Source organism: Anolis sagrei, chromosome 2, assembly GCF_037176765.1.
Source record: "Anolis sagrei isolate rAnoSag1 chromosome 2, rAnoSag1.mat, whole genome shotgun sequence".
Taxonomy (NCBI): Eukaryota; Metazoa; Chordata; class Lepidosauria; order Squamata; family Dactyloidae; genus Anolis; species Anolis sagrei.
This window is the reverse complement of record NC_090022.1, coordinates 225132981-225145231: the sequence shown is the minus strand read 5'-3', so window position 1 is coordinate 225145231 and position 12251 is coordinate 225132981. Positions and strand designations below refer to the sequence as shown.

The 12251-nt window shown below is 37.0% G+C and overlaps 1 protein-coding gene across 2 annotated transcripts in view; it reads right to left on the bottom strand.

The window, feature by feature from the left end:
- The window catches only part of PCSK5 (proprotein convertase subtilisin/kexin type 5), a 321518-nt gene that overhangs the window by 75425 nt on the left and 233842 nt on the right, over window positions 1-12251 (bottom strand). For both annotated transcript variants that reach the window (XM_060762183.2, XM_060762182.2), the window contains exons 17-20: window positions 9147-9231; window positions 6891-6988; window positions 5884-6013; window positions 3551-3666 (exon numbers count right to left, since the gene is read on the bottom strand). In XM_060762183.2, the coding sequence (XP_060618166.2) occupies window positions 3551-3666; window positions 5884-6013; window positions 6891-6988; window positions 9147-9231 (429 nt within the window). The remainder of the gene's footprint in view (window positions 1-3550; window positions 3667-5883; window positions 6014-6890; window positions 6989-9146; window positions 9232-12251) is intronic.

The window sequence follows — 12251 nt, the reverse complement described above, 5'->3', positions numbered from 1 at the left end:
TGTAGATTCTCTTTAAATTTCTATTAAGACAAAAATAAGATCAAAACAGGTTTTTTTTTTTAAAAAAACCATTTGCTTGCAGAGGTCACAGCAATAGGGAAGCAGGAAGGAAGACAATTGTTAAATAAAGTGTGAATCTCCTCTGAATGTGTCAAGGGCAGAAGTTAGAATTTTCAAAGCAGAGGCATTTAGTTTGAACTGTAGCTGGATACAAATCATGACCTAAGAAGGAAAAGAGATTCAGTGATGGCGATGGAGCACTCAGAGGAAAAACAGAAGCAAAGGGAACTGACACAACCCATCAAAAGCCATAACATGCGGCTGATAAGGTGGAGCAAGGAAAGGGGATGCTGACAGGACATAAGAGATGGTGGTATACAGGACAAGGGAACTGCAGCAGATGAAAGGCATAATATGTCTGAAGGCAAGCCAGGCTCTACTCAGCCTTAAAATATATCAAGAGGTGCTGCCAGCCAGCAGATTCTTAACTATTATTACTTATGGAGCTTTGGAGGAATATAAACCAGTGATTCCCTTAATAATCTAGAAAATGAGCTTGCAAGATTTGTCAAACAGATTTATAATCTATTTAAAACTTGCCCCACAAAATAAGAGGGACTAGCACAACTCGGGCAGCTCTGATTGATCTACAGTGGCCTATTGTTTCTTTGTACAAATTATTCCAATGTATATTCACTCTGAATGTTAATAAGGCCACCTAGAAAAAACACTATTTTTGAGAACAATTACTTATGGTTGTCCACATGTGCTGGGCTTAAAAACACAGGACCACTACAGAAGTGGAATAAAAACACTCATAGTATCTTCTCATTTGAGAGAACACGTCTCTAGGAATCTCTAAGCCATCCAGTGCATCTTTAATGGAAGCTGACCATAGTGTCACACTGGAGGACCTAGAGATTCCTAGGGAGGCCATATTAATCAAATGGTGAAGGAATAATTGTACTAGTAACATAAATTAAAGTCACCTAGTAAATATCAGGCAGTAATTTCTCAGTAGTGGATTGCACCATACTCTAATATGGCTGAAGTAAGTGAAAGAAAGAGAGGAAGAGTTCACTCAATCCTCAAGGCACTAGCTTTATACATGTAATTGTAGTATGGAGGAAAGTAGCACAAGGAGTTAGTGTAGGGGAGACAAAGATGTGCTGCACATCTGCATTCATCCTGTGAACAAAACAAATCTTTATTGCAACATATAATTGTAGGGTTGCAACTATCTGGATAACTTGTTGACTGTGATACTATCGATATAGTGAGGGTAATTTCATTATCCATCACCAGTAGTTAGGATATCCAGTTTAACAAAGTAAGGGTTAAAAAGGATTTATTCAAGTTGATACTCATGATCATTTTCCCCAAGATGATTGTATGCCTATACCCACCCAATATTTGCAGTTCAATCACAGTGGTTAAAGGCATTGGGATGGAATGGACATCCATAATGGTTTATCTCCAGGTTGAAAAATGAGTTTCCAGACAGCCAAAAAAAATCAATGTAAGGAATTATAATAGGTGAGTGAGAATTTTGTACAATTTTCTTCCATTATTTGAACATCCCAAAGTATACTGGAGGATTTTTTAAATAGATAAAAACATTTAGTCTTTTTGTGGGAAAAACTCTGTGCAGAAAAAAGTTTGGGGTTCTGTTTGCACAAAAAGAACAGGTGTTTTCCTCTACAGAAAAAAAAATCCTCCTCAAAATACTGGAATGCTAGAATATTGTGGAAAAACATTCATTTTTTCTCATATAGTGTAGGGAAAACTGCTGTATATTTGTATTTACATGTGATAATGAAATGGGCAAGGATATATATCCCCACTAGGCATACTCACTAGCCAGTGCAGTAATTAATGATGCTGGAAAAGGATCAATAATATTATTTCCAACAATTATTTGTCTTATTGAATTTTGCTTATAACAGATACAAGATCCTTATAATTTAATGAGCGACTCATTTTACAAAATACAAAAACAGAAACTAAAGTTAACTTCCATTGCATTATATATTAATAATATGAGGTGTACATTTACACGAAGAAAGACCACTTAGTAGTTTCCATTTCTTTCCCAAGATTTTCCCAGCTTGTTGTTCATATAACATTTTAATACTACTTCAATGTGAGAACCCCTACTATTCCCAAAAGCATTATGTATGGGTTGCTGTGAGTTTTTCAGGTTGTATGGCCATGTTCCAGTACCATTCTTTCTTGATGTTTCTTGATGTTTCACCTGCATCTGTGGCAAGCATCCTCAGAGGTTTGGTCAGAGGTCTGTTGGAAATGAGGCAAGTAGAGTTATATATATCTGTGGGTTGTCCAGGGTGGGGGAAAGAACCTTTGTCTATTTGAAGCAAGTGTAAATGTTGCAATTTTCATGCTTGATTAGCATTGAGTAGCCTTGAAGCTGCAAAGTCAATCAGTATTATTTAATTTATTCAGATTCAACAAATGATACATTTAGCAAAGCACAAGAGGGATTCTCTAACCACTGCAAGAGTCTACTGTATACCATGTAGCTGTGGATAAGACTACATAGGGACCACTAAATGCAGCACCCAAACACGATTTAAAGAACATGAAAGGCACTGCAGACTAAGTCAACCAGAGAAGTCAGCTATAGCAGAGCACTTGATGAATCAACCTGGACACATAATATTGTATGAGAACACAGAAATGCTGGACCACTCTGACAACCATCATGTCAGACTACACAGAGAATCAATTGAAATCCAAAAGCATGTGGAAAATTTCAACAGAAAGGAGGAAACCATGAACATGAACAAAATCTGGCTACCAGTATTAAAAAAATACCAGAATCAAGACAGTAAATAAAGAACACCACTCATTAACAGGGGAATTCCAGACAGCAAACAATCAAGTGCCAATTAACACCCCCCAAGGAAAGGATGACTCCAGGCAACAACATTGATTGGCTTTGCAGCTGCAAGACTACTCAATGCTGATCTAGCTTGCAAGCTCCGAACAAACCTATGAGAATGGTTGCCACAGATGCAGGTGAAACATCAGGAAAGAATGCTACTGGAAAATGGGCATACAGCCCAAAAAACTCACAGCAACCCAGTGATTCTGGCCATGAAAGCCTTCAACAACACAGCATTATGTATGTTTCTGTCCTACTCTATAACTGATATTTCTGATAAAAAAACATAATGGGAAATAAGGAGGACTAAAAATAAAGACAATAATAGCAGAACTTCCTGCACAGTTTTCACTTTATCTGGAAGCATGGTGTACATTGAAAAAGTAAAAATATCCCAACATGAATATTGTGCACAATGTAGATAATATGGCTAATTACTTCTATCACATATATTACTTTAATTAGTAAACACAGAGACATATGCTTTTCAAATAGAAAAATAATGAACAGGTATCCCTTCCTGAAAATAAAAAATGTACAGAAATCAAATTAACTGTACATCATTTTTGTCTGTCCTTTGAAACAAATTATTGACTCTCAAAAGATAGAAAAATATTTGATTTTGAAATATGTAAAAATACTCACCATCTTTACAGACTAGACCAACCACACAGAGACCTGTATCTAAGATATAGCCATTTGGACAACTTGTACAATTTTTCTCTCCTGGACCACTGCACCCCAAACAGTTGATATCACATCTTAATAAAAAAACCCAGCAAGTTATATGTTAATTGTGAACATTAGAATCACACAAAACTTTGCTTCACACTTTCAACTTCACAAAAGAACGGCATTGTAAAGTACTCTAAAAATATATTAACAACAAAGTGAAGATGGTAGGGAGAAATAACATAGCTGTATCATCTTAGTTGCATTTTAAGGGCACATCCAGACAGCTTGCAGAATGTGTGAGCTCCCACATTTTTCCAAATAATGCCTAAGGTAAAAGTGAATTAATTTGGCACAAAGCAGGAAACCCCTGCTTTGTGCCAAATTAATTTGACATGTGGAAAGATCTGGGTTTTTCAGAAGACCCGAGTCTTTCCAGCTGTGGGCCCTGTGTGGATTGGGCACATGGTTCATGGTGCATGACTTCTGAGCCCAATCCACACAGCTGCCTCGGGATTTCCAGGCTCCTGGAGCCTGGAAAACCTAAAACAGCCCCCATCCGCTCCCCAAAACCACTTTAAAAGCCTTATTAACTAAAAATTACTATTTTTTGTGGCTCAAGCTACTGTTCATCCTTGACCCTTGTAATCCCCTCTCCTTCCCCCTCCTTCCCCCTACCCTCCCTTCCCTCATGCCCCCCTTTCCCCACATCCAATCATTGGGTCTTCCTGATCCATTCATGGCCCTTGACCTTCCTAAGTGGGAAGGGGGGCAGATTCATCCTATGGCCCAGAGCCTCCCTCCCCCAGAGTGCTCATTTTTTTTGAACTTTTGTTTGCAGTGTTTCTAGTTTTCTTTTTGCAGTCCAATACCTCCAACAGTGCCAATTATTTCCTCCAATCCCCTTTCTTCCTCTAGTGTTCTTCCTCCATTAGCTCCTTCTGCTTTCTCTTTTTCTGGTTGAAGTCCTCAAGTGCTAGACTGTTGCCTACATGAAGTTTCACCAGACTATTGCAGGAAAGCTTCTCTTTATCTGCAGCCATTGTCTTTCAAACTTCTCCCAGCAGGTTTTTCCCAGATTAGAAGCCTCTGCTTCTTCAATTGTGTATACTGCTTTCTTGAGTCTCCTAGTTGGGTCTTCAGGTTCTCGTCTGACTAAAAACCAATTATTGCCCACTGACCAACTTCCCAACTGACCTTTTCTTTTCTCAGACTCTCTCAGACTAGTGAGAATCCGAGACTTAAGAGGACTATCTGATTCTTTCCTCACTTGGAACGGACTTTCTTTAACCTATTTTAAATCAGAGATCTCTTCTTAGTCTGGGAAACTCCCTACATGCCTTTAAAAAAAAGGTTGAGGCAGTTTTTAAAGGCTGTACATCCTCTCCATTCTTCTCCCATGCCCATTGGATTTAGGTCATGCTTGACAATTCAGGTACCTTGAAGCCCTGTAGCTTCCATCACTTCTTTTTTTGGTATTAATAGAAATACAATTATTATTAACGAGCCACTTCCACAGAATGAGTCGGAGATGAATGTGGTTCACATCCCTTGATTTGAGGAGAAGACTTTCTGGTGGAGTTCCAGTTCGGTCAGAGCCGCAGCCGCTTGATGTCTTTGCTGCAGAAGTCCATCTGCAGTGAAGTGGATCCTGCTTGTCACTGCCACAGAGCAGCTTGATAAGATCATTCTAGTGTACTGTTACTATATGAAAAAGGTTGATTTTTTCCTGAACCTAGCAGGTTTTGTTTGAGAATCTCAGAATTAGAACTAAACAGCAAATACTACACTTCAATTTATGTAATTGTAACATTAATTCTATCTTGGACAGTGAAAAAGGTTATTTACTCATTCAATAATGACAGTATTGCTCTTTGTGTATCCCCAGAACACACAAAGTATGTTTCATAGCTACCAGAGGCATCTACACTAGGATTAATGCAGATTGACACTACTTTAACTGCCATAGTTCAATATCATGGAATCAGAGGAGTGGTAGTTTGGCTAGAGACCTTGCAACACTACAACTCCCATGATTCCATAACACTGAACCACATAAGTTAAAGTAGTGTCAAATTTCATTAATGCTACAGTGTAGATGCATCCTTAGAAAAAACAGGAATCACATATAATTTCTAGAACTCACATGAAAAGTCCATATTAAAGTAACACATGAAAATTTCACTTACTAAGGTGCTTCATGTCAACAGCATTTTTTCTATTTAGTCATACTTTACCCATTATACATTTAGGCATTTGATGCATGAACACAAACAGAACACAGATTACAGACAATACCCACTAACCTTTTGCAACTTTTGTATCCATTTTCTAGAGACTGATCGAAATAGTAGCCATTGTTGCAAGCTAGCACGCATCTTCCATTTTCCATAAGATACTCTTCTGTGCAATTTAGACAAGCATCAGCTCCTGGGCCTCAAAAGCCAACAGAACAAACAAGGTACATATTGACGTATCCTCAACAGGGGCAAAAACAGTAGATATGCACTTTTTAAAACTTGTGCAAAGAAAGATAAGCAATTACTGAAAATACATTGGTGGGACTGAAATAACTGTGTGAATACTTTCATTGAGCCAACACTCTTCTGTTTGAAGGAGAAGTTTCACAAAATTCTTGCTCAACTGAGAATTGCATATTTCCTAAATGTTCAGAGAATCTTCTGAAATGACCTCCAATGCAGCAGAAAGAAAAGTTGGTGGCAATAGAAATTGAAATGCAATGGATCCTAGGCATTCCTTCTTTAGCTGCACACAATGTGTTACAAAATATGTATCATATGAAAACTCATTTTGCTTAGGCAAATTTAGAAGTTCAATCAAAATAACTACATCCTGTAAGATATTTCATGATGAGCATTTCAATTGCTTACCATAACTGTTGTTTAGATTATAAGAAGCCAAGATCCACAGCACAAGAGGGGTTGTTTTTTTTTTTTACAGCAAATTCCTCATAGCAATATTACAAATCACAATTGCAATAGTAAATATATCATATCAATTCTGTGGTAAATTTCTAAGAAAGTCCAGTGTTGTGCAATTTGTCTGAATATCTTTCTTTTCATGCAGCTAAATAAAAAATGAATGCAAATGAATTAAGTATTTTCAAGTGGCATTCACATCAATTAGAGGAACCGCTGCTTGATATTAGAAGAATATTATGAAAGCCTTCATCAATAGGGGGTAACACAGGAAACAGTATTACAAGGACCTCAATTAGCAAATTATGGAAATATTGTGACTATATTGCAAGAGGAATAACAATTATTCAGTTGATTAAAAATATCAGAGATACCTGCACAAGAAGCACATGAATGGTGGCATGGTTCACAGTCCCTGCCATTATAATATTTCCCTTCTTCACAGCGGATAACACATCTGGAGCCTTGTAAACTGCACAGAAACATACGAACCATAAAGCATAAAGATTTGTGAATAGCAATTAGAAACATCCAAAATACTGCAGTGAATTAAAAAAAACCCACTGCTATTAAATAGGTTCAGAATTAAAGCATTGTGCCTTATGCATACTAAAGATAAATCTGCAAAATCAATCATATTTCAGTTAAGAAAATAGAGTGTGGCACTTAAATGCTCAAGCATAATTAATTTCTATTACGCTATGCCCACTAACGGTAATCATAGCCCATAGAAGACAGTTGTACTGCACAAATAGAACTAACTCAAATCTCACTGGTAAGGGAAATAGGCCTTCCTCCTCTGCTCACAGTCACAGAGCTCTTTCTGAGCTCATGGCCATCATGGACACCCTATCCTGACATCAGATCGGCTCCTTCCTTCTGCCTGGTCATGTGGGTATCTCTGCTGAGGTCAGAATGAGGTGCCTGCAATGGCCAGCTCACATGGAGCTCTGTGGCCAGCTGGGACAGGCAACAGATATATGGAAAGTGAAGTGATGGTCCAGCATGGCTGATATAATTTAGGACATGAATAAAAAAATTTAATTTGAGCAGACTAAGGCTGGATCTACAATGTCCTATAATGCAGTTTGAACTTCATTATATAGTCGGTGTAGACCTATGTAATTACATGAGCCAACACTGACCATATTATGCAGTTCAAACTGCATTATCGGGCAATGTAGATCCAGCCTGAAAGATGATGCTCCATTTTACCATTTTCTTATGCTTATGATATTAAAACATTTATATAGAAAAAAGAAATTATAAGTTAATAATTTGTACTTCTGTTTCCAAATATTGCTCACTTATCCTAATTAATGAAGCCTGATTTCATTTATGATCTAAAAGTGTATGCATTAAACAATGATGGATTAAAAAGAAATGTTTTTGCTGGTGGTTACAATCCTATACCAATGTAGTTGGACATTTCTATTGATATTCACAGACATATATATGTACTGAAATGCAAAGATATGGAATGAGGGATGCCTGGTGAATAAGATCTTGGCATCCTAGTAGACAACAAGTTAAACACAAGCCAACAATGTGATGCGGCAGCTTAAAAAGCTAATTGAATTTTGGCCTGCATAAATAGGAGTCTAGTGTCTAGATCCAGGGCAGTCATGCTACTCCTCCATTCTGCCTTGGTCAGACCACACCTGGAATATTGTAGGCAATTCTGGGTGCCACAATTCAAGGGAGATGTTGGAATGTGTACAGAGGAGGGTGACTAAAATGATGAGAGAACAAGCCCAATGAGGAGCAGCTTAAAGAGATCAGCAACACTCTGCACCAGAAAGGCTGGATGGCCACCTGTTGGGGGTGCTTTGAATGCCATTTTCCTGCTTCTTGGCAAGGGGTTGGTCTGGATGGCCCATGAGGTCTCTTCCAACTATGATTCTTTGATGCCATGATTCTATGACTGTTTATTGATATAAATGATTGCCCATAGGCACTTCACTCCATGTATCTGATGTAGCAGGGCAATGTATGGAAGCATATTTTGCAAATTTCATTTAGACCACATCTACACTGACCAATAAATTTGGGGCTAATCCAAAGAAGAAATGCTCTGGACTACACCCAGAGGCAGCTACATTCACTTTTCTGAACCTGCAGCAGTGGCAGGCTTATGTCTACATGGTCCAGCTGAGCTGATACATTAGCCATGCTGGACCATCACTTCACCTTCCATGTCACCATTGCCAACTCCTAGCTGGCCACAGAGCTAATTAGAACAAGTGAACAAGATTTGGAAGCCCAAGCACAAATTATTAATTCATAATTTCTTTTTTTCTATATGAAAGTTTTAATAGTGCAGACACAAGAAAATGGAAGAATGGGGATTTGTTTTTCAATCTGCTCAAATTCAGTCTTTTTATTCATGTACGCAATTACATTATTCAGGATAATATACAGGGTTAGTCAAAATGAATAGGCCAATAAGAAAATTAATTGTAGCCGAATTGGCCTATTCATTTTGACTAACCCTGTATAACTATATGATAAAATGCTATCACATTTACTTGAGGTTAAATGAGGATATTATGCAACGTTCATTGTTGCCTGTTCATATATACAGATGCTTCCTTGACTATCATGTAGAATTTAAACTACTATTTCCTTACCTTAGGCCATGTCTGCATTCTGTACAGGTTTGAAATTCAGTGCATGTCTTACAGTTTTCACTGCATTTACGACAGACAATCTTATCTGGAAAGAGAAAGAAATGCAGTTCAGGAAAAAAATAGTTCAACAACATTCAATTAAATGTTATGGATGTGTCTCTTTGCTTATTGCTTTTTCTAACCTGATGCCATAAATGGGAGCTAGAAAGCAACAAAAGTAACATTTTTCAAATAATTTCAATTATGTCCATATATCCAAGATTTTATTTTATTGAAAGAAAATTCTTTGTTGTAAAGCCTGGTTTGGCAAAATGTTTTTTGGCTGACTTACAGTAGAGCTTTTCACTTTTGCCAAAATAACAAGGTATATTTTAAAATGTAAGGCTTTGCTTTCTTTTCCTCCTGAATACAAATTAACATTGAATATTCTACAATTAATTTGTTTTGTTTACCTATTAATGCATTGAATGCTACAAAATGTAAAGCTACAAAAGATGGCATTCATCAACATTGTGCTGTACAGAATTAGAATGCATATGTAGTACAACCTACATATCTGCATAGCCTATCTGTCTGAATGTATTCCCCCCTATGAACCATCTCGGAGATTAATATCGTCTGGGGAGGCCCTGCTCTCTGTCCCACCTTCTTGGTGGTGGCCCTTGCTTGTGGAACTCCCTTCCTAATTACATCAGATTAGCTCCCTCCCTCCAAGCCTTCAGAAGTAGAGTAAAAGCCTGGCTCTCGGAGCAGGCTTTTGAAAAATAGTGCAGTAATTTTAATGTGGAAAATGTGCAATTTGACAATGGAATGACCTTAGACTTTGACCCTGGATGGTGTAATTACACTGAAATGTATTTAATCATGTTTATTATGTATTAATTTTCATTCAAGTTTATTTTAAGTTACCATTGTATGTTTTTAAGGCACTGTGGAAGTGCCATATGTAAGCCACCTTGAGTCCCCCTTGGGGAAGAGAAAGGTGGAATATAAATAAGGTAAATAAAGAAATAATTAAAATATGCTTCTGGACTTCGCGTAGATATGCAAAACTGTGAATATTTTAATAGGGTTTGCTGTGAATAACAGCAAATCCTATTAAAATAAAGGATTTCTTGTTTAGGAATGCCACAGAATCACACTGGAGGTACTAGAATAAGTCTAGAGAGGACATATACTGTTGGATATGGATAAATGAATTTGCAGATAAGGGAGTTGTATTGTGTAGACATTAAAGACATCTTTCTGCCTTTCCTCACTAAGGAATTCAAATCTATGTATTGCACAAAAATGGTATGAAAACTGAGCAGAAACATTGGGGAAGGAAAGCAGAATTATAGCATTATTTGTAGGGGGAATGACAAGGCCATTGCAAATTGAGAAATTAATGTACAGGTCAATGACAGCGCCCAAGGTTCCCCTTTCCTGCTCCTGAGCTGCAATCTCCAATCAGTACTGACACTTTTTCTGTGAAGCACAGAAAAAAACCCCAATATTTCCTGCTGGAGGTAGATCACTGCCTTCCTGTAATGCCTTTCTCAGAGGAAGTGAATGCTGTACATCTGGGCAAGCATGCAGGGTCCATAAATGACTCTAAAGTTCATATAATTGCTAAGGTCCATGCCTGGAGAAAATACAAACTAAAAATGGCATGACATGAAAAATATTAAACAAAACCAACAAAAACCAGGTGTAAGGAGATGAGAATTGTGCATTGATAGAAATCTCTACTTTTCAAGATTTCCTTTGTTTATAATTCATTGTTTTATGTATTAAAATATTTTCCAACAGTAAGTAACATTGTCTGCAGAGAAAATACTTTTTGATTTTACAAATTTTACATAGAATTTCAAAAATATATTTTTTAAAAAAATATTATTATTTTCAAAATTATTGTGAATAGTGCTACACAAAATTATACTTTCAAAACATTTTCCATTGGTAACACATGTTTACATTATTCCCCACTTTGCTGTATTTATTGCTATTGTTCTATCATGAGGATAATCTTGTTAAATTCCTTATATTTATCTTTTCCCTTTATTCTGTATTTTAAGACTTGAAACTTTGTAACTAAAATATAAATTTGATTTAATTAAATCTATATAAATATATAGAATGAACCACATAATTTATATTATTTTGTGTTATGGAACTACTCTTCATGATTCACTAAAAAAAGGTTTCAACCCCCCCCCCCCTTTTTTTTTTCTGGCCATGGCCCTGCCTGTTTCAATGCACCCTATGATAGGAAGACTACCATAGTCTTGATTTTCTACCATCTCAACCTGCGGCACCTTGGAAACCTTTGGTTAAAATATCACCTGGTTTAAGAGAAAGATTTTTGAGCTCACATTCAGTTTTTAGGAGTAGCATTAGCTGAAACAGCTGCCATGACAGAGCTTCATTGCTCAAGTTATGGCAGATGATACAGCATCTTGGCCATAACTCCCATTCAGCAATACAATAAAAGTGCCACCATATTATTGAGAAGAATATGCCAACCTCTGCAAACTAAGTAAATTTTCTTAGGGGAAACACAGATAAACATTCTCCAAGAGAGCTCTTAAACAGCAAATCAAGTTTAATTAAGAAATTATTGCTTATTACCAAAACAGACAGAAATAGAAATATGGAAAAAGAAGAAGCTTAAGACACTAGAGTTGAAGAACTGGCTGTTAGACATCAGGAAGTTTTGTGGCCCTTTGAGTACTTAGAGGTCAGAGACTTAGAATGTAAAGAGTCCATTTGATTATTTCCAAAGAATTTGTAATCCGAAGCAGCCATAAATGGCCAATGTTGTTTGCCACCTCATGCCTTGGAGATGTTTCTCTTTTTCCCCCCTTTCTGCTATGGAAAAGGTTTTTTTTAGCAGCTATTGAAGGTGCAGGGCCAAACAGGCATGTTTACCAACACAAAATCATAGCTGTTGCTGGAATACAAGATGGAGCATCTTGAAACAAAACATGCTTATGTATAAAGTAGTTAAAATTCAGATAGGGATTGGATCAGTGAAAAAAAAAAGCTTAAAAGCTTATTCCTCTGTCTGAACAGAGTAACTTACTACTTAAAGAAAGTCAACACAAAGTTTGCTGGTTGGTGAAA